This window comes from Oreochromis niloticus, linkage group LG12, assembly GCF_001858045.2.
Source record: "Oreochromis niloticus isolate F11D_XX linkage group LG12, O_niloticus_UMD_NMBU, whole genome shotgun sequence".
Lineage (NCBI taxonomy): Eukaryota > Metazoa > Chordata > Actinopteri > Cichliformes > Cichlidae > Oreochromis > Oreochromis niloticus.
In genome coordinates, this window is record NC_031977.2 from 19,677,403 (window position 1) to 19,700,738 (window position 23,336).

The 23,336-nt window shown below is 39.5% G+C and overlaps 1 protein-coding gene across 2 annotated transcripts; it reads left to right on the top strand.

Moving 5' to 3' along the window:
- Positions 1-490: 490 nt before the first annotated feature.
- On the top strand, positions 491-23,213 carry LOC109204432 (beta-1,3-galactosyl-O-glycosyl-glycoprotein beta-1,6-N-acetylglucosaminyltransferase-like). Of its 2 annotated transcripts, none has more exons than XM_019365307.2 (6): positions 491-565; positions 1,950-2,423; positions 2,528-2,621; positions 12,781-13,099; positions 22,393-22,478; positions 22,599-23,213. In XM_019365307.2, exons 2-6 carry the CDS (start codon positions 2,116-2,118, stop codon positions 23,082-23,084), a joined length of 1,293 nt encoding a protein of 430 aa, XP_019220852.1. In that variant the 5' UTR covers positions 491-565; positions 1,950-2,115; the 3' UTR covers positions 23,085-23,213. The 2 variants fall into 2 exon arrangements, with proteins under 2 accessions (XP_019220852.1, XP_019220850.1); XM_019365305.2 differs by lacking the exons at positions 491-565; positions 1,950-2,423; positions 2,528-2,621; positions 12,781-13,099 and adding exons at positions 18,489-18,552; positions 18,979-19,135; positions 20,440-20,768; positions 20,877-20,970 and having other exon boundaries at positions 22,074-22,478.
- The last annotated feature ends 123 nt before the right edge of the window (positions 23,214-23,336 follow it).

The following is a 23,336-nucleotide window of genomic DNA, read 5'->3' on the forward strand; positions in this document are numbered from 1 at the left end:
AAGTGCTGTGAGATGAATAAAAGCGAAGGCATCATGTTGGCTGGTTTTCTGGATTGGTTGGAAACATCCAACCAGTCCAACCAGTCTAGTGTTGTTTTGCATTTATTTTACATAATTGTATGTTTTAATCAGATTCACAAATAGATCTTCACACATATGTTATGAATTGAGAGGAAAAATATAGGGCTGACCAAGTTAGCTTTCAAAATAAGAGCTTGTCGCTCTTGGTGTCAAGTCTGCAGAGAAAAAACACTGCACTTGCCAATTCTATGTTAAAGTTCTATAGTGTATAGTTCTGTTTGCTACAAGACCTCTTTGGTATCTGTTTATTTAAACAAACTCTTTTAATGGCTACAGATCTGAAAGTGTGAAACAAAGTTGTTTGTTAAAAATGTATTAATCTGAAAAATGCTGAGAGGATGTTTTCAGATCTCATTTGCCTCACCGGTTTAACTGAAGGACTAAAAGGTTCCGTACAGGTTTGATGCACCAGAAAACTTACAAGGAATACCAGAGCAAACTATCATAACAAAATAAGTTTTTTCTGTGACGATGAAGATCCCAGGTAAGAAGAATTGACTTTTTCTTTTGCTTAAGTAAGGGAAAGTTCAAAATGACTATCGTCAAGATCAAGAACAAGAAGTTTATGATTATATATACTGTGAAACAGAGTGATTATGTAAATCACGTCATGATTTACACCTGTTTGGAGTATAACAATTCTTTTTCCTCAGAGAATGTTCTATTTAAAAACAGAGGCTTATGTTTTATTTTCCTGTAATGCAAATTGCTGTTATCTTATTGTAATGCAGTAAAGGACCAGGGCGCCTGACTGCAGCTTCATAGACAATGAGCTATCAGAAGTGGTTTCGACTATGGAGCCTGAGTGTGTGAATAAAATAGAGCAAAATAGAAACCAAAAAAGAGCTAAAAAAAACCCGTGGCTCAGGGGGTTGGGAAGCGTATCTGCAACCGGAAGGTCGCCGGTTCGATCTCCGGGCTCTCTGTCCTGGTCGTTGTGTCCTTGGGCAAGACACTTTACCCTCCTGCCTACTGGTGTTGGCCAGAGGGGCCGATGGTGCGATATGGCAGCCTCGCTTCTGTCAGTCTGCCCCAGGCTACAACAGTAGCTTGCCTCCACCAGTGTGTGAGAGTGAATGAATAGTGGCATTGTAAAGCGCTTTGGGTGCCTTGAAAAAGTGCAAATCCAATCCATTAATAAAGGGACTGGCAGAAGTGGGGTCAGAAGCTACCGTGGTTACATTATGGTTGCCTTAAACTATTGAATTTCAAAGTTTTATGTTGGTTCTTGTTCTAAACTTCAGATTTTTATATTTTGCTGCAGTGGCAACTCCTTGGTTTAAGAGGTTTCACAGGCTTATACTAAAAGAAAAAAAAACATGGAAGAAGAAAAATGAATACTGTGGACACATTTCACTACGGGTTGTACTCGTATAACTATGCATGTGAAAAATAAAGAATCTTGACTCTTGCATCTTGAATTTAAATTGATCCAGTCGCTTTTACAATGTTAAAACTATGGAGATTCCCAAACATACAGAGTTGCTTGGCATTTCAGTCCAGCATGTGATTATTTTAGTCTAAAGTTCAAAAAATACACTTTCAAGTGAAATTTGGCAAAAACAAAAAAGAAAAATCTGACATGGAAGAAAGTTGGTTTTAATATGTGATATTAGAGAAATTCTTAACCATCTTTGATCCTAATTAGAAAAACAACACAAGCAACTTTTAACAAGTTAAAGTATATCTATTTATGGCTTTAAGTTGAATTGTACTTTATAGGGAAGCTATTGTTTAAAATGGGTAAAGATAGATAATTTTTAACTCTTGACACTGCTTTCAAAAAATAACAGCAAGCAAATGTGGGGTCTGTGTGTGGTCTGTGTATGCTTTTTTCGTACTACCCTTATATTATCTCTTGGTTCCAGGTGCAGTAATGGATGGACTGATTTGCATACCTTCATGAAAGGAAGTTATCTGCATATCAGCAAACATTAATCATTATTTTCATTTTATGGTGTGAGAGGTGTCTGACAGACAGCAGCTCTCACACGCTTTAATATTATTGTATTTCAGATTCTCTTACTGTACATAATGCGATATTTAAAATGTGCCTGGAAGCTACGATTTTTGCAGTTCATTGCTGTACTGGGATTGCTATGGATGCTTTCACAACTTAGTCAACTGAAAATAGGCAAAAGTGCTGCCTACATCCTCAGGTATCAATGGCTAGATTATGCCAATGATGATGAGAGCCCAGAAAAAGTTTGCAACTGCTCAGCAATCCTGCAGGGAGAGAAGGAAGCATTGCAGCAAGCCAAATTATTGACCATCAGCAAAGACTTCCAGAAGAGTATTCAGATTCCTGATGAGTATTATATCGATGCAACCCAAGACTGCAGGTTTGTGCTTTAAATAGCAGGTTTCAACAGATTTTAACAGTTAGTCATGATTTAAATATATGGCCTTTAAAAACAATATTACTTCCTCAAAACTGAATTTACAGGAAATTCCAAATAAACAGGAAATACATAACATTCCCGTTAAGCAAGGAAGAAGAGGACTTTCCTCTGGCTTACTCTATGGTTGTCCATCACAAGGTATGCATTTTCTATTATCAAAATGTACCGAAAATTATGTCAGTGGGTTTAAAGAATGCTTAAACTTCAGATTGATTTAAAAAAATCTCTCTCTACATAGTTGTGTGTAAAAGATTTCCTTTTTTTGTATGGTTGTCACACTTAAATGTTTGAGATTCATCCATCCATTCTCTTCTGCTCATCCTGCTCGAGCCAATCCCAGCTACCATTGGGCAAGAGGCCAGATCATCAAACAAATTTAAATATTGGTCAAAAATAACACAAGTTAACACAAAATGAAACAGCTTCAGTTTATAAATGAAGTTGTTTATTATGAATGGGCTCAGTGGAGGCGGACGCATCTTTTTCCCTCTTCCTCCCTTATCTTTCCTGATTGGCTTCTATGTCCTTGTCTGGTCTCGTCTAACCCTAACCCTCAGATAGTCTCTCAGTCTTGTTCTCTGAAACCTAAAGAATTATGGATTTGATCAACTGGTCCCTTAACGAAATTAGCACCCTATCCTCGACAAGAAGCCTGGGCTTGGGAGAGCCCGATTGTCCTGCAAAGACATTTGCTGCCGGATTGGCAATGGTCGGTTGCGTCGTGTGCCTGGCGACACACTCTTGATGGAGGGCATTGAACGAGATGACAATGATAACAGAGTTCAGGCTGATCAGAGCTGGTTTGGACCTGGCTTATCGAAGAACAATGAAAGCGGTTACAGCTGTTCAAAACCCCACAAGGCTGGCCGACATGATTGACGATGGGCAAGCCTTGAATACTCAGACTATGTTTATTGAACGCAATATGGATAAGATCTTGGAGTAGCTCACGGCTCTGGAATGGGAATTGAGAGACCTGATGGCCAGTGACAGACATTAGACCAACTGCGAAATTGGAATGCAGTTGTTCGTTCGAACCCAAACAACCGTCTCCTTCATGCAGCTACCAAAGGCTAGCCGGAACAACAATTCTCCTTGATAATGGCACTGTGTTTTGACTATGTACTCCTATCCTTTAAGGTCACCTGCGTCAGCTGGAGGACTGTTGACTTTTGCTTAACCAGGTGAAAGGACACTGTCTCTCAAGTTGAACACAGGATACACACACACACACACACACACACACACACACACACACACACACACACACGGTATCGCTATGTCTATCACTACGGCTGTCTTTCTCCCCTTGTCCACCACAACTATGTCCGTTTGGTTAGCCATCAACATTTTGTCCGTCTGTATCTGGAAGTCCCAGAGGATCTTAGCTCAGTCATTCACGACCACCCCAGGGGGCATCTCCCTTTTTGACCTTGGGACTTCCAGGCCATACTCGGCACAGATGTCATCAGGTGTGAAGTCAGGGCAACGGGTCTGAAGTGGTTTGGCGCCTTGCAGTGCGTTGTCTTAGGGACTGGCACCAAGCAGGAGGTCTTCCACAGAATGGGGACCATCTCCAGACTGAGACTAAGGCTACGTCCACACTAGCCCAGATAGATTTGAAAACGGCATTTTCATCTGAAAACGCTTCGCGTCCACACTAGCTTTTTCAGTCGTTTTCACAGTGTTGTGCATCCACACTAAAGCAGATGAAAATGCTTACGTGCCAGTCCTGCGCATGCGCAAAAGCGAGTGAGAATTACAGAATTTGAAGAAAAGCTATCTGGAGCATGTACAAACTGATATTCAGCTTTTTTAGGGCTGTCAAAATTGAGAGCAATCAAAACAACCGCTGTATAATGCACTCCGCTATCTTTGTTTATTTGGTCACATGACTGCATCACATGACTAAAATACGTCATCGTTTTAGAAAGTCTGCGTTTTCGTGTGTCCACACTGCGACGGGTCAGCTGCGTTTTGAAATGTATGCGTTTTCGAGAGCATTTTCAAAACGCTGCGTTTTTCCTTGAGGAAAGCGCCGTCTCAGTGTGGACGGGAGGCCAAAACGGAGAGAAAACGATGCATTTTCAAACAAAAACGCATTAGTGTGGACGTAGCCTAAGGTTAAAGATGTATGTGATAACTTCACAGAGTCGATCTGCACAGTCCTTCAAAAGTCTGGAGCTGATTCCATCCTGATATCATGATCCGGAGTCTGTGACTCCGTGTTTATGTTTTAGTTGTTATTATTATTCTGTGGTTTATCTCGGTACGCTCCTTGTTCACGTTTCATGTTCCTATGTGTTCCCCAGTCTGTGTGAAGTTTGTGTGTTGTGTCATTGCGTGTATGTGTTTCCTGTTTTATTGTAAAGGTCTGCATCTTATGTGAGTGTTTTCAGTTTGCCTCCCTAGTCTCGTCACGTTAATCACTCCCAGCTGTCCCCCCCTGTGTGTAATCTCCCTGTGTTCTCTGAGTGTTTTTAAGTCGTGTCTTGCTGGTTCGTCTGTGTTGTTTACCTCGGTCTCCCTGCGTCTCTCCATCCGTTCTCCCTGCATCTACATTTCTGGTTTGTTTTGTTAGTTTGCCCAGTTTAGGTTTTCCTGTTTCACCTTCACCCGCGCCATTGCTGTTTGTATTTTCTTTTGTTAAATAAATACTCATCTGCACCAGAGCTGCCGCATTTTGGGTCCTATCTCCAATTCCACACGTCTGCCACACCGGACGTGACACCTGACCTGTGGCCTTCCTGGTTTTCATCCTCCTCAGCTGACTTCGCACCTGGTCAGTTGTGATGGAGAGGCTGCAGTGTAGGGTGTGGGTGGGTGGCTCCTGATGACTGGCATCATCTCATGGACCAGTTGCACAAACCAAAACATGCTAACAAGTGGGCTGGGACTGGGAGACACTTCAAAGAATTGGAGGAGAGGTAAATGTGTTGTAATAATATGATTCTAATAATACTACAGATATCTGGAATATACATACATGTTTTGGTTCGTGCAACTGGTCCGTCGGGTTATTGTCTCCCCAGAAACATTTCCGTTGTGTTTTGTGTGCTTTTGCAGCGTTTTTCTTTTTGCAGGTGTTTTCTGAAGTTGCAGTCCGTTTGGCCTCTCAGGGCCACTGTAATTAAGTCCATAGTAACCGCATAAATTGCAAAAAAGTGCAATAAACTACAAAAAATTGAAATTTGTGAAATTTAAGAGGTTTATCCCTCAAAACTGTAAATACAAAAAAGTTGCACAAAATAGTTTCCCACCACAGGAAATTTATTTTGAGTGTCTTCATAGTTTTATTTTTGAGATACACCAATTTTTAGATACTGCAGGAAAACAAAGAAAATAAATATTATAATGCAAATTTGCAAAAAAACCCAGCATGTGCATCAAAATAAACTATTTCCAGCAGTGCAATTTGACTTCTAAGCATCCCAGAAACGATATGGAAAAGCATAAAGTCAAACATGACTTTTAAAAACACCAGGATAGGCTTGTAAGTGCCTGAAATAAAAACAAACAAACCCTACATTCCGAGAAAATGACATCACTTTCGGTTTTGGGCAGGTAATGGCGGACACGCGATAGTTCGCGCTGGCATCTAGGAAGTGTTATGAACAGCTGATCCTATCAGCAAAGCGTGTTTCTGGAATATTGATTTTGTTGCTGCAAATCCTTTTTACGAAATTTTTGCAAGGCCATATGTGGAAGGAAACTGTGACTTAGGACAAGCTAATGGCATAAAATGGAAGTACAACTCCTCTGGTTTCATATGCAAAACAAATTGTTGCGCTAACTTATGTGGTTGCAGTTTTACAGGGATTTAACAATAGTTACGCAAAGCTGAGCGTGCCCGCTCTGACCGGTCACTCCACATAAAATGTAAAAAATAAATTATAAAATACAAAAACCAACAATTTACAACTTTCAACTTTTTCCTTTTACCGGTAAACAAATTTAAAGTGAAACAACACAAAGCACTGCAAACCAGAACTCTGATCTTCCTTGACCAAATCTAACCTATCCTTTAATTTATTTATCCTTAAACAATGTATTTTAACCTTAATCTCTTAATTTAAACGTTAAACTTTAACATTTAAATATTAAATTTAAAACCTTTTTATTTTCCTTTTATTACCGAACTTGTAATTCCAACTTTTGTGCTTTAAACATTTATCATATCATATAAACACTCTATCAATTTGGCTGAGACAACTTCAACCGTTCACCGCTCACATTTGAATTTGGTTTATGTTCAGTTTTGCAGGTTTCAGTATAACACAGGCTCTGCTCAACTTTACTTTGAAGGCCTTCTGTGAGCGTGATGTGGAATCAGTTGTCTCCAGTCTGGCGATTGACAGCAACTTCTTCAGCCATCCTTTCCACTTTTCTTTTTCTCCTTTCTTCCAACCACCAAAATTACATTGGGATCAGCAATTTGTTGTGTTCAATTTCTTCAAAGGAAGTACAGGAGAAATATCTGTCATTTAGAAAGATTTAATTGGCTTTGGCAGTTGGAATTACAGGTTTACAGGGCTGGACCTCTCTGTGAGCGCAGCCATCTGTCTTCACAGAAAAGATGTCTCTGAATCATGCCGTACAGTTTTATACCCCAGTAATAACACATTATTATTATGACTAAAAAGACATGCTGTGGAAGAGAGACAGAGATTAATAACAGGTACGATTCAATGCAGAGAGGTCTATTAACACATAGTGAGTTAGAAAGGTGACTGGAAAGGAAAAACTCAATGCATCATGGGAATCCCCCGGCAGCCTACGTCTATTGCAGCATAACTAAGGGAGGATTCAGAGTCACCTGGTCCAGCCTTAACTGTATGCTTTAGCAAAAAGGAACGTTTTAAGCCTAATCTTAAAAGTAGATATAGTGTAAACTGGAAGTCACTCACCTCTCTTGGCCCACTGATTGCTAATATCGTACACTCCTCTCTTATCTGGTTCTGTTCCATCTTCTCTTTAAAATGCAATAATAACTCCAATACTGAAAAAGAATGGTTCAGACCCTTCCAATCTAAATAATTTCAGGCCAATTTCAAATCTGCCTTTCTTAGCCAAAGTTCTGGAAAACATAGTGGCTGCACAGGTTCATAGACATCTCACTGGAAATAGCTTGTACGAACAGTTTCAGTCTGGCTTCCGTTTATTTCATAGTACAGAAACAGCTCTAGTAAAAATCACTTACAATCTTCTGCTTGCAGCTGACTCTGGACTCATCTCCATCCTCATTCCCCTTGACTTTACAGCAGCTTTTGACACTATCTCCCACCGCATCCTTCTTCATAGATTAGCATCTATTGGCATCAATGATACATTGATGAATAAAATGTATTATAATAATAATAGTAATTATTATTATTATTATTATTATTATTATTATTACACATAACAGCTGGTGCACAAACACTAAGATCATCACCACAGTCTGCTCCCCGGACATAGAGGCAATGTCTGTCGTGTGCAGACCTTTCCCTTGCCCAGAGAACTGCCTGCAGTGCTAATAACAGCAGTCTACATAACACCAGATGCTAATGTTAGCTTAGCGCTTGCCTACCTGCATAAGTTGCTCTCCAAACAGCAACAGACATATCCAGAGGGAGTACACATCATCGCAGGGGACTTCAACAAAGCATACCTAAGAACTGTGCTGCTTAAATTTGTTCAACATGTGAAATGCCCTACGAGAGGGAACAACACCTTGGACCATGTTTATTCAAATATTAAGCAAGCCTACAGATCTCTTTCCCTAACCCCACCTGAGTATGTCTGACCACCTCTCTCTGCTCGTTGTCCCAGCATACACATCACTCAGGAAAAGGTGAGTGATGAGGCGACTTTTGTTGTGATTTGGCGCTATATAAATAAAATTGAATTGAATTGAATTGAATTGAATTGAAAGCCCACCATCAGAACTGTCAACACCTTTTCTGAGGAAACTCTGGCTCAGCTGCAGGACCGTTTTGCCCTCACAGAGTGGCGTGTCTTCAAACATGTCGACCTAGAGACTCACATTGCTGGAGTGCTGGGTTACATCAAGCACTGCATGGACACTGTCACCACGGAAAAGCGGGTCGAGGTCTACCTCAACTGTAAACCCTGGATGAAAAGTAAGATTCAGGCATTATTAAAGGCACGCAACTCTGCATACAAATCTGGGGACCAGGATATGTACAGCAGAGCAAGAGCAGACCTTAAAAAAGGCATCAGAGCAGCAAAACTGAACTATTCAAATAAACTATGGTAAATGGTAAATGGCCTGTATTTGTATAGCGCTTTACTTAGTCCCTAAGGACCCCAAAGCACTTTACACTACATTCATTCACCCATTCACACACACATTCACACACTGGTGATGGCAAGCTACTAAGCGGGCCTACCGCAGACATGAGCGAGACAGATAAATATGAAGGCTTGCCGGCTTGGACGTCGCCTGGATCAACAAGGTCTGTGTCAGGTGTTGAAGAACCAGGGCACCCTGACAAGAAGTGGGCTACTGGAACAAGAAGGCATCGGTGGGCAAGAGACAAAAATAGGCCGTTGTTGGAATGCTACTATGCAAGTAACCCTGGCGGAAGGGGTTACATGAATAGGATGAGGGACCTATGGATTCTTCGATACCCAACATCCACAATGACGGCAAAACAACTAGTAGCTCAGTGTTCCATCATTCAAAAGAAGGGACTGCTCTCACAGTGAGAGATTGACAAGGTACATCACAAATGCTATGGCAAGAGGTAGCCAGGATGCCAGGTCAGGGAAGGTGAAGGTGCCTAAGAAGTACAGCAAGCTGTCTATACCTGAGGCCTTGGAAACTGCCAAGTAAAGACTCACAGCCTTGGCCAGCTGCTCGAAGAGGTACACTAGAGAGATCGAAGGCAGGAGAATAAACCAGCTGTTCTCCACAGAACCAGCCAAGGTCTACTCTCAGTGGTAGGGGAACAATATGAGAACAGCACCACCAAGGCTGGAGACGGAGCAACACTGGAAGAGCATATGGGAGAAGGACGCAACCCATAACGGCAATGCTCAGTGGCTAGTGGATCTGAGGGCAGACTACAGCAACCTCTCTGAACATGGTCCAGTGACCATCACAGTGGCAGACATCCAAGAAAGGGTCTCCAGTATGAAGAGTTGGACAGCACTAGGCCCCGACATGGTTCACGCCTACTGGCTGAAGAAGCTGACTGTACTCCACAAGCACCTGGCAGCACAAATGAACAAGCTGCTAGTTGATGAGAGACACCCAGAATGGCTACCCAAAGGCCGGACAGTCCTGATCCTCAAGGACCACCGGAAAGGACCGATCCCCTCTAACTACCAACCAATAACCTGCCTCAGCACCACATGGAAGCTCCTGTCAGGCATCATAGCGGCTAAGATGAACAGGCACATGGTGGGTTGGGTAAGAATACCAGAGGCGCAAAACACCAGCTACTAGTAGACCGAGCAGTCAGCTTAGACTGCAAGACCAGGCTGACCAACCTGTGCACTGGATTTATTACAAGAAGGCCTATGACTCAATGCCCCACACCTGGATACTGGAATGCCTAGAATTGTACAAGATCAACAGGACCCTAAGAGCCTTCATCAGGAACTCAATGGGGATGTGGCGTACAGCACTACAGGCCAACTTCAAGCCCACAGCACAAGTCAACATCAAGTGAGGGATCTACCAAGGAGATGCTCTGTCCCCACTGCTGTTCTGCATAGGCCTGAATCCCCTCAGTGAGATCATTGACAAGACTGGCTACGGATACCAACTATGGAATGGAGCAGTTGTCAGCCACCTCCTGTACATGGATGAAATCAAGCTGTATGCCAAGAGTGAACGAGACATCGATTCACTGATCCACACTGCCAGGATATACAGCAATGACATTGGAATGTCATTTGGACTGGAGAAGTGTAGTCGGATGATAACAAAGAGAAGGAAGGTAGTCAGAACTGAGGGGATCGAACTACCAGAAGGCAAGAACAGCTGACCTCGGTAGTAATGAAGGTGTTCGAGAGGCTGCTGAAGAACATCATCTCCTCCTCCATCCCAGACACCACAGATCCGCTCCAGTTCGCTTACTGACCCAACAGATCCAACAGAGGACGCCATCGCCCACATCCTGCACACCACCCTCAGCCACGTGGACAAGATACAGGGTAACTATGTGAGAATGCTGTTTGTTGATTACAGTTCAGCGTTTAACACAATAGTGCCCAGCAGGCTGTTCACAAAGCTGAGGGATCTGGGACTCAACAGCCATCTGTGTGCATGGGTGTTGGACTTGCTCACTGGCAGAACTCAGGTGGTGAGGGTGGGTAGATGCGTCTCTAACAGCATCACAATCAACACAGGAGCACCACAGGGATGTGTTCCCTTGCCACTGCTCTTCTCCCTCTACACTTCAGACTGTGTGGCCAGCCACGGCTCCAACACCACTGTGAAGTTTGCTGACGACACAGTGGTGTTGGCTGCCATCTCCAACAACGATGAGATGGCCTACATGGATAAAGTGAAGAATCTGGCATCATGGTGCCAGGATAACCATCTCCAGCTGAACGTTGGCAAGACCAAGGAGCTGGTGGTGGCAGGATTGCTCTCCCCCTGCTTCAGGACACCTACACCAGGATATGCCAGACTATAGCAGCTTAGATACTGAAGGACCCGTCCCATCCTGGCAACAAACTGTTCCAACTTCTGCAATGCGGTAGAAGGTTCCGCATCATCCGGGCAAGGATATATAAATATATACAGGGAGTGCAGAATTATTAGGCAAGTTGTATTTTTGAGGAACAATTTTATTATTGAACCACAACCATGTGCTCAATGAACCCAAAAAACTCATTAATATCAAAGCTGAATGTTTTTGGAAGTAGTTTTTAGTTTGTTTTCAGTTTTAGCTATTTTAGGGGGATATCTGTGTGTGCAGGTGACTATCACTGTGCATAATTATTAGGCAACTTAACAAAAACCAAATATATACCCATTTCAATTATTTATTTTTACCAGTGAAACCAATATAACATCTCCACATTCACAAATATACATTTCTGACATTCAAAAACAAAAGAGCATTGTCCTGCATGAAAATCATGTTTTTCTTGAAGGATGCAGACTTCTTCCTGTACCACTGCTTGAAGAAGGTGTCTTCCAGAAACTGGCAGTAGGACTGGGAGTTGAGCTTGACTCCATCCTCAACCCGTCATCATCTTTGATGATACCAGCCCAAACCAGTACTCCACCTCCACCTTGCTGGCGTCTGAGTCGGACTGGAGCTCTCTGCCCTTTACCAATCCAGCCACGGGCCCATCCATCTGGCCCATCAAGACTCACTCTCATTTCATCAGTCCATAAAACCTTAGAAAAATCAGTCTTGAGATATTTCTTGGCCCAGTCTTGACGTTTCAGCTTGTGTGTCTTGTTCAGTGGTGGTCGTCTTTCAGCCTTTCTTACCTTGGCCATGTCTTTGAGTATTGCACACCTTGTGCTTTTGGGCACTCCAGTGATGTTGCAGCTCCGAAATATGGCCAAACTGGTGGCAAGTGGCATCTTGGCAGCTGCACGCTTGACTTTTTTCAGTTCATGGGCAGTTATTTTGCGCCTTGGTTTTTCTACATGCTTCTTGCGACCCTGTTGACTATTTTGAATGAAACGCTTGATTGTTCGATGATCACGCTTCAGAAGCTTTGCAATTTTAAGACTGCTGCATCCCTCTGCAAGATATCTCACTATTTTTGACTTTTCTGAGCCTGTCAAGTCCTTCTTTTGACCCATTTTGCCAAAGGAAAGGAAGTTGCCTAATAATTATGCACACCTGATATAGGGTGTTGATGTCATTAGACCACACCCCTTCTCATTACAGAGATGCACATCACCTAATATGCTTAATTGGTAGTAGGCTTTCAAGCCTATACAGCTTGGAGTGAGACAACATGCATGAAGAGGATGATGTGGACAAAATACTCATTTGCCTAATAATTCTGCACTCCCTGTATATATATATGTACAGATACATATATACATTACACCCCAATTTTTCCAATCATTTATTGCAATTCAAGTCATCAAGTCCAATGAATAACTTGAAAAAAGGTAAGTGTGAACTGCCCCCACTCTGTTTTCATAAAAGCAGTGGTTGAGCATACTGTGGTACCACACCATTGTAAGCATAATTTACAATAAAAAAACTGGAAAAATTGGGGTGTTCTAAATATGTCATTTATGTCGATAATGTTATTATCTAAAGTACTACTTTTGAAGAGTATCAGCAAAAACCTTTTTTATCTTTAGGTGCAGAACTTTGAGCGACTACTGCGAGCTATCTACGCACCTCAAAATAATTATTGTGTCCATGTGGACAAAAAAGCACCGGCCTCAGTCTTTGCTGCCATCAAGGCCATTACTTCCTGTTTCCCAAATGTGTTCATGGTCAGTGAGGCTGTGAATGTGGTCTACGCTGGATGGACACGTGTACAGGCTGATCTTAACTGCATGGCTGATCTCTATAACACCAGTACGACATGGAAATACTTCATCAACCTCTGTGGTCAGGATTTCCCTCTAAAAACTAATTTGGAAATTGTGCAAGCTTTGCGTTCACTAAAAGGAGGTAATAGTTTGGAGTCAGAAGAAATGCCTCAAGGAAAGAAGGGAAGAGTAACTAATGCTCACCAAGTAGTTGATGGACAAATCCAGGTACTTCTTTTGGATATTTTTTTTAATGTATCATGTAGCTATTATCAATTCTCTTTGCTTTTGTAAAAACCTTCAATTCCGATTGACTTACCATCATATTAATTTTTCAATTGTCCCAGCGAACAGGAAAAACAAAGGATCCAGCTCCCTTTAATCTGCCCATACTATCAGGAAATGCCTACATTGTGGTCAACCGAGGCTACATTCGCAGTGTGTTGGAAGATGAGCAAATACAGGCCCTCATTGAGTGGGCCAAAGACACCTACAGTCCTGATGAGTTTCTGTGGGCAACAATACAACGAATGCCTGGTGTTCCTGGCTCAACGTGGCCCAACCGTAAATTCGACGTTACTGACATGAATGCAATTGCACGGCTCGTAAAGTGGCATTGGCATGAGGGGTCAGAGGGTTCCTTGCAAGCAGTATACCCAGAGTGTAAAGGTCACCACGTCAGATCAATATGTGTGTATGGTGCTGGAGACCTGCAGTGGCTGATTGAACAGCATCACCTTTTTGCCAATAAGTTTGATGCAGACAGAGATCCCATTGCTGTCTACTGCTTGGAGAAATATCTGAGACACAAAGCACTGACTGAGTGAGTTTAGGTGAAGTGTTTATTATCTATTATAAAATAATATTAAAAAACTATAAACCTAACCTAATTATAAACAGGTTCTTTCAATGTTAATTTTAAATTAAAATGCCATTAGGTATATTTATATACAAGCAGACTATCATTGCCATTTTACCATGGCATGTGAAAGGTTCATAACCCAAATCCTCAAAAACTAATTTAAGCAATCCACTTGAGAAAATATTTTAATCCATTTAGTTTATTAGTGCTATTCAACATTATTTGGGTTTTGGCTGTGATTATAGTTAAGGGAAAAACACAAAGAAAATTGGCAAGAAAGTTGATTGCAGTCTATGTAGAATAAAAGGCTGGGTGAATTATTTAATTTTCAGAAAAACTACAGCCCTAAACATAAGCCTAACTCACCTCAGTACATGTGACCAAATATACTCTGAACTATGTGCCTGTGTAGCTTGCATAGATACAAACAGGAAATATGTACAGTATCGAGATATTCTGTTTAATTTCATTCAGTTTTATTTACATAGCATTACCACAACAGTTGCAATATTTGTAAGACAACCCCCTATGAGCAAGCACTGGCAACACCAGGAAGGAAAAACTCCTTTTCAACAGGAAGAAATAGAAACAGGCTTAGGAAGGCCCAGCCATCTTCTGTGTCCTGTTAGCACATTCTTTTGTTTGTGTGTGTGTGTGTGTGTGTGTGTCACAGTAATTTTAAAGTAAAAGCATGAAACATTTTAGAATTCATCTTAAAATCTTTGTACAAAATCTTTGTACTGACTTTTAAAGCTCTGAATCGTGACGCTCCTGCCTACATTTCTGATCTTTTAGAACAGCAGCTTAAGACTCATTTATTTAGACTGGCTTTTAACTAGATTTGTGCTGTATGTTCAATTGTGCTGTGTTTTGTATATCTGTTTTATATTATTCTCAAGCATTTTGTGGTTTTTATTCTTTGAAGATTGCTATATAAATCAATAAAGTAATGAAAACTTCTGCTACAGATGAACTCTGCTACTTAATTCTCACAGTGAAACAAAGGGTGACAGCCTTGTAAAAACTTGATATAAAGATTGACTGAGGTGCTAAATGAGATGGTGACATAATGTCAATCCTTGCTGTAAAAGGAGCAACCACATTGACCTTTGAAAACTATTTCAGAACCAGACTGGCTGTTCTATTGGCTGTTCCAGTGTTCAAAGTTTGTTTGTGTATGTGAACCATATACAGGATTTAATACATGTTGAAGCACCAATGGAAATAACATGCTGAATTCAAGTTTCAACTTGTTTTAGGACTACATGTATTAAGACAAATACTTGATGTATACTCAATGTTGTTTACCTACTGCGACGTAATTTCATTTGAAAATACTTCAGTAAATGTCTTTAAACTAGATTACATCTCCTGTGAGGTTGCTGTGGTCTCTTGGCTGTCTTACAACAGTGACAGTATGGAAATAAATCACATCCTAGAACAGAAAAAAAACATCTTAATTTGATTTTGTGTGGTTCATTCATTCCTCTAATCTGTTTTGAATAAAGTGTGGATAAAGGTAATTAAGGTATATCAATATAAAACAAACAAACAACAATATTATTTCAGTCAGTGATTAATTAAATCTAATTGGATATGAGATGTTTATTTTAAAACGGTTGGAATGTTTTATAAAGATGGGGCAGTGGTTGTGCTTATGAACACTGGGCTGATGGTGACTTTTAATTCTTCTTTTAATTCAGTGAATTCAAGTTCAGTAACTAATTACTTAATGATGTTATTGAACCCGGTTCTTTTGTTCTTCTAACTGGACAGAGAAGACACAGACTCAGAGTGGTCAAAGTATTTATAATCATTTTATTCAGTCATTATTTTCCGGAAGAGAGATACACATGGTGCTAAGCATCTGCAGATCTGAAGAGCCGTCCTTGGATCTGTTACATTTATAATTTCAGCGTTCCTCATTAAGCCCCCACTCCTCCTGTTATTTTGGTACTCTGTTCAACTTACACGTCATACACAGTTTCGATCAAAACAACTTCTTTACCTCTGCCCTTACTTCGTGTGTGTGTGTGTGTGTGTGTGTGTGTGTGTGTGTGTTGCTGGTGGGGTGAATACGTGCGCTACATTCTGCCTAGTTCCGCTTTTGCTGTCTGTAGATCTACATCCTGCTCTGCCTCTGCAGCTCTGCACAAAGCTTCCTGTTCTGCACAGTTTCACTCTGGCTAAGCAGTTTGTTTGTGAGTCAAAGATGGCCTTCCTTTATATAGGCCTTTATTATTATTAAAATACATAAAACAAAATACACAGCAAATAAGCACTAGAAAATATATTTTTCCTAAACAATGTATTTTAGTTCAATCATTTTGAACCTAGTTCAACAAAACAAAAACGAAAAAAAAAAAAAAAAAACCCGGCTTGTGGGTATTATGTGTAATACTGTACTGGGAAGGATCAACTCAAAGTGTCCTTTGCCATCCTCATTTATATCTCTGCCACTCCTGAGTTCCTCCTGCAGTACCAAAGTTCCTCTCTTGGTACCATATGCTTTCTTTCGATCAACACAGACACAGTACCATTCCTTCTAACCTTCTATGTACTTCTCCACAACACTCTCAGAGCAAACATCACATCTGTACTGTTCTTTCTCAGCATGGAGCCATACTGTTGCTCACTGATGGTCACCTCTCTTCTTAACTTAGTTTCAAAAACCTTTTTCCACAGCTTCATGGTATGACACATCATCTTTATCCCTCTGTATTTACTACAACTGTTCAGATGATCCTGGTTCTTGAAAATCACTACCAGTACACTTTCTCTCTATTTCTCAGGAATTTTCTGATATTCTGGTTAAAAAGTCCACTGTCCTCTCACCAAGGTTATTATAGTTAAATGAGGTTTAATTTAATTTTAGCGGAAGGATTTAAATAGGATTTATGTGGATTTAAGGTTACAAAAGACTGGACTGGAAACCGATGGTTTGCTGGACCCCTGCATTAGTTTAAGGAGGAAAAGCCTGCTCTGTAATTAGGAGATGACCACGTGGAAGAAATTACTCAAGACCTGGACATGAAGAGCTTGAGACTTGTATTCCCAGGATTTGGAGTGAAAACTCACTTCCTAATAACAGAAGGTGTATCAAGGTGGGTGCAAAGCCTTTCTTGGGAAGATGCAAGACTGATATGTGATTGACTGCTTGTTCTTTTGAGTGACCGCCTTTTCTTGTTTGTAACGAGGCCAATAACTCTGACTGTGGTGACCTTGGGCCCTGGATTGCAGGCAAGAACTACGACTTCAGCCCACCAGTCTGCTTCAAAAGAAAAATAAATCCTGTGTATCCTACTTTCACTGAGTGTGGTGGTTTTCTACTGGTCACTATTAGGACTCATTTCTTACTTGTACTGAGCCATTTTGTTGCCCACTTCTAAACATTACCTGTGCTGGAGTCTTGCCTCTGACATGTTCCCTTCATACAATAATAATAAAAACAAACAAACACTGAAACTAATAAACAAACCGGAAGCAAGAAAATCGACTCCAGAAACCAAATGATAATGATGGTCCATTTGAAGCTGAAGAGTCACGTGATCAGTGACCACCAAAGCATCATTTGGTATGTTTTTGGTATGCCGATTCAGTGGTTTAAAAGGAAGTGAATCATAGGTGGGATTTATGCTAATTTATGGGGAACCAGTGTTCAACATAATGGAAGACATGGAGCCAGCAAGAAAGAGAAGATGTTCTGGCTGTTCCTAAATAAACAGTCCATAAGCAATTCTACCCCCAGATCTAAAACACACATTAAAAATACACTATAGATATTATAATGAGTTATAATATAGTAATATATATAGTAGTAATATATTGCTATATAATAATTTAGTAATATATTATAACACTAACTGTTCCCCCCATCCATCCTCCCCTGTCTCTTCCAGCTCCTCAGTGTCTTTCCCAAGCACGTTATTTATTAAATCACCAAAGATTAGCTACTGTTATTTTCGGTTTCTGTTGACAGCTTTTACTTGTCCCATTTCTTAAGTACTTTCCCTCTTACAATATTCATATGTGCACATCCACAAGGTTAGTCATTTTAAAATTCAAACCAATTTTTAGAGGTCTGGGAGTTTCCTCACCATCCTTTGCTGAATGAAACCAACCACAAGAGGGTGACTCAGGACCTATCCTTTAACTAATCAGGGCCCTTGTAGAACAGTTTTGCAATCTGCAATTTAAAATGTAACAGTATGCTGTCTGGTATTTATTACAAAGCAATTTAAAAAAAAAAAAATTAGATTCAACATTTTAATATGAAAATACATTTAAATTACAAAATACACACAATGTATAGATCATAGAAAAAGATATATTAAAGATCTACAATTTCACAACCCCGCCCCAGCAATAGTAATGACAATATTAGTAGTACTCTGTAACAGATAAACTTTGCTGACATAAAGTGGAAAACTTGGTAACATAACAAAATGTTTGCCTGTTATTAACTGATTTTGTATGCACTGATACGAAAAACCAGTTCAGCCAGTTTTACATTGGTAAGAGATTCCCCTTATCTACTGTATAGTGCTGCTTTACATGTACATTACATAAATTCAAATTAATATTGTTTTTAATAACAGGAAGGTAACATGCTCTTTGATGGACTCATCTACTTCCTTCTCTGTAACAGATAAACTCCTGCCCTGTTGTGACTCCAAGTTGAATAAGCAGTTAAAAATGGAGTGGATGGATTGGTGGATGGATCAAAAATAAAGGTATAAAATATTTAAGTTTATAATAGAAACAGGTTAGAGTTATACAATTCTTTTGTCCTGTTTTCAGATGTATTTACTGTGTGATGACAGTGGCATTTCTTTATGCGTGGAGAAAGGAACCATCTGGCGCTAAAGCTTATCTTTTCAGAATAAAAGCATATCATTTCAATTAATAGTTGTATACTTATTTCTGCGTGCTAGATACGTTTCACTCTTGCTGTCAAGTCTGCACGGCAATAATACTGCAGTTGCTCGTTCTATAGAAAAAATATTTCGGTTTGCTATAAGTAAACACCTAACACTAACCCTTGCTATAAGACCTCATAAGTATTTGGTTATTTAACACACTTTTGTGATGGCTACAGATACTGAAGTGTGGAAAAGATTTGTCTGTTTAAAACATTTTTACTCTGAAAATGCTGACAGGAAGTCTTCAGTTGCAGGTGTCTCACCTGTAGGCTCCTTTTAGACCTGAAGAACCAAAAGGTGCCAGGCACACTTGACACATGGGAAAACTTAGAAGGAGTGCTAGAGCAAACTATGATAACATAAAAAGGATTGTCTGTGACAAGAAAAATCCCAGGTAGGAAGTACTCCCCATTTTCTTTTTCCTTTTGTATTTTGCCTAAAACTATTGAATTTAAAGTTTTATGTTGGTTGTTGTTCTAAATCCAAGATTTTTCAGTTTTGCTGCAGATTAAATTAAATACACTTTATCAAACTTTTAAAATGGAAATGTTGAATACCAGTTCACAGATTTAGTTTTGAAAATAAACTAAAAGAACAATTTAGATTTAAGTCAAGTCAAGGTTTATATAGCACATTTTAAACAACTTTAAACAGCCTTAGTTAACCGAAGTGGGGTACAGGATGTACAAAAATACACTATACATAACAGTAACTAAATCTTCTGCTTTGCAAACCTAAGGGCTCTGACAGGAATGCAGAGTTTTTGATACTCTTTTAAACAAGTAAAAACATTTTCTAATGTAATCACACCATTTCTTTCCTGTCAAGAGGAGAGCTCCTGCCGATGGCTGATTAGTTCAGATTTAGACGGTTTACCTCTAATTATGATTGTATATCTCTGAGAAAGTTCACCAGTGCCTGACTAGAAGCATAGGTGTTGGTTTGCATAGGGAAATATATCTGTAGTCATCTGCAAAGCAATGAAAGCAGATATTATGCCTTTCATAAATGGACACCAAGGGAAGCATATAAAAAGAAGAGAATGGGGGAAAAGCTTAAGAAGTTTAACAGGTTTATACTAGAAGAAGAAAGAAGAGAAAAGAATGAAGAAATGATGAACACTTTTATCTTCAAATAGTAGAAAACATTATCTGAAAGAGATTACGTGGCATATCCTTTTACTAGGAATCATTTCTGGTTGCAGAAATGTTACTAAAATAGTGAATAGAATGTAGTTGCACAACAAAGTTTAGGATTTTTGCTATTTTGTGTTAGGAAATTCAAAAAAGGATATGTTAGGTGAAAATAAAACATGCAGTTCTATTTAATACTTCACAAATGCTCAACCAGGCAAAGAAGGCTGCTCACTTACTGCAATTTTTCCACAGGTGTTAATTTTTCTGTAGGAAAAACATCTTAGAGCTCATATTTTGCTCCCACACAAAACACAGGCAACTTTTAAAAAGCTAAAACACATTTTTTTAATTGTTGTAAGTTGAATTGTCTTTGATATGAATGATATCTATCCTAATATCATCTCTTGGTTCCAGGTAGTCATAATGGATGGACTGATTTGCCTTCATCAAAGGAACTTATCTACATATTAGCAAACATTAATCATTATATTTATTTTATGATTTCAGAGGTGTCTGTCAGACATTTTTAGCAGCTTTCACACGCTTTATTATTGTATTTCAGATTCTCCGCTAACTGTAAATAATGTGGTTTCTAAAACGAGGCTGGTGGCTACAACTATTGCAGTTCATCGCTGTACTGGGATTGCTATGGATGCTTTCCCTACTTATTCCACTGAAAACAGCTAGACGTCCTGCCTACATCCTCAGGTATCAATGGCTAGAATACACCAATAATGATGAGAGCCCAGAGAAAGTTTGCAACTGCACAGGGATCCTGCAGGGAGAGAAGGAGGCATTACTGAAAGCAAAATTACTGACCATCACCAAAGACTTCCAGAAGATTATTCAGATCCCTGATGAGTATTATATAAATGCAACCCAAGACTGCAGGTTTGTTGCTCTAAATGGGAGCTTTCAGTAACTCTTTAACTCTTAGTCATGATTTAAATACATGGCCTTCCAAAACAACATTACTTCTTCAAAACTGTGAATTTACAGGAAATTCCAAACAAGCAGGAAATACATAACATTCCCATTAAGCAAGGAAGAAGAGGAGTTTCCTCTGGCTTACTCTATGGTTGTACATCACAAGGTATGTATTTTCTCTAATTTTGCAGTGGTTAAATTGGGAATTGTATGAGGGGCCGTACAAGCCAAAATTCATTCTTTCACTCTCACACACATACATTCTTCTTGCACACACATATACTTTCACTCTCACATACATATATTCTTCTGTCAGACACACGTATTGTCACTCTCACATACATATATTTTTCTTTCACATACATATACTTTCACTCTCATATAGTTTTATTTTAATTTTTATATTTAGATATTTTTATTCTCATGTTTACACATATTTAACACACACATTGCAATATTGTGCTCTCTTATACATGTATTTTAATGTACATATTTACAAATTTTCACTCTAACATACATACATTTTCATTTATGCATTCCTACATTTTGCTCTCATTTACATGCATTCAGTATGCATTTAATCTAACAAATAATATATGTATGTAAGAAGAGAAAGCATACATGTCAGAAGAAAATATATGTATGCAAGAGAATAATGTATGTGAATGAAAGAGTATAGTGGAAACGGAAGGAGTTTAATGGAAACAAAAGGCTGGGTGTCTGTACCGCTGTGATTGGCTGAGAAGCACGCGCGGGTCACTTTCAAGTGTCTGACAGCATGGAGGGGGAAGAAGAAACTCGAGTTCTTCAGCAAGCTATCGGGGTGTTAAGAAATATATATATACATACATATACACACATATATATATACATATACATATACACACACATATATATACATATATATATATATATATATATATATATATATATATATACATATATATATATATATATATATATACATATATATATGTATATATATACATATGTATATATATATACATGCAACTGGAATAACAGATTCACGCAGTCAGATTAAACTGTTTACTTGCTACAAGGACACTTTTCATTTTGTAAAACAGCTGATTTTTTTTAGACTGTTATGATGTCACAGTGGTGATCTTGGTGTTTTATAATTTCATATTATAATCGATATGTCACATTTCTGCTTTAGTTTTCCTCATTTGTTAAATAACCATTAAAGTGTTCATTAAACCAACCAGGCAAAAACATTTCTCAAAGAGAACTAAAGTGTTTTATCTGTAGGTGCAGAACTTTGAGCGACTACTGCGAGCTATCTACACACCTCAAAATATTTATTGTGTCCATGTAGACAAAAAAGCACCAGCCTCAGTCTTTGCTGCCATCAAGGCCATTACTTCCTGTTTCCCAAATGTGTTCATGGTCAGCAAGGCTGTGAATGTGGTCTACGCTGGATGGACACGTGTACAGGCTGATCTTAACTGCATGGCTGATCTCTATAACACCAGTACGACATGGAAATACTTCATCAACCTCTGTGGTCAGGATTTCCCTCTAAAAACTAATTTGGAAATTGTGCAAGCTTTGCGTTCACTAAAAGGAGGTAACAGTTTGGAGTCGGAGGAAATGCCTCAAGGAAAGAAAAAGCGGGTGACAAATGCTTACCAAGTAGTTGGTGGAAAAGCCCAGGTACTTCTTTTGGATATTTTTTATAATGTATCATGTAGCTATTGATCAATTCACTTTGCTATTCTAAAAACCTTCAATTCAGACTGACTCACCGTCATTTTAACTTTTCAATTGTCCCAGCGAACAGGAAAAACAAAGGATCCAACTCCCTTCAATCTGCCCATACTATCAGGAAATGCCTACATTGTGGTCAACCGAGGTTATGTTCGCAGTGTTTTGGAAGACAAGCGAATACAGGCCCTCATTGAGTGGGCCAAAGACACCTACAGTCCTGATGAGTTTCTGTGGGCAACAATACAGCGAATACCTGGTGTTCCTGGCTCAACGTGGCCCAACCGTAAATTTGACATGACAGACATCAACGCCATTGCACGGATGGTGAAGTGGCAGTGGCACGAGGGGTCAGAGGATTCTGTGCAAGCAGTATACCCAGAATGTAAAGGCCACCATGTCAGATCAATATGTGTGTATGGTGCTGGAGACCTGCAGTGGCTGATTGAACAGCATCACCTTTTTGCCAATAAGTTTGATGCAGACAGAGATCCCATTGCTATCTACTGCTTGGAGAAATATCTGAGACACAAGGCACTGATAGAGTTAGTTTAGGTGGAGAGTTAATTATCTATTATAAAAGACAATTCTAATAGATAATAAAACTATGAATAAATGAAGAAATGTTACTAATCTAGCATGGCATGTGAAAGCTTCATGACCCAATGGAAAAACTCCTTGTGGCTTGCATAGATACAAATATGAAATATTATTAGTTTCGAAATATTCTGTTTAATTAAATTCAATTTTGTTTACATGGCCTTAAATCACAGTAACGGTTGCCAATATTATAGAAACAACCCCAAC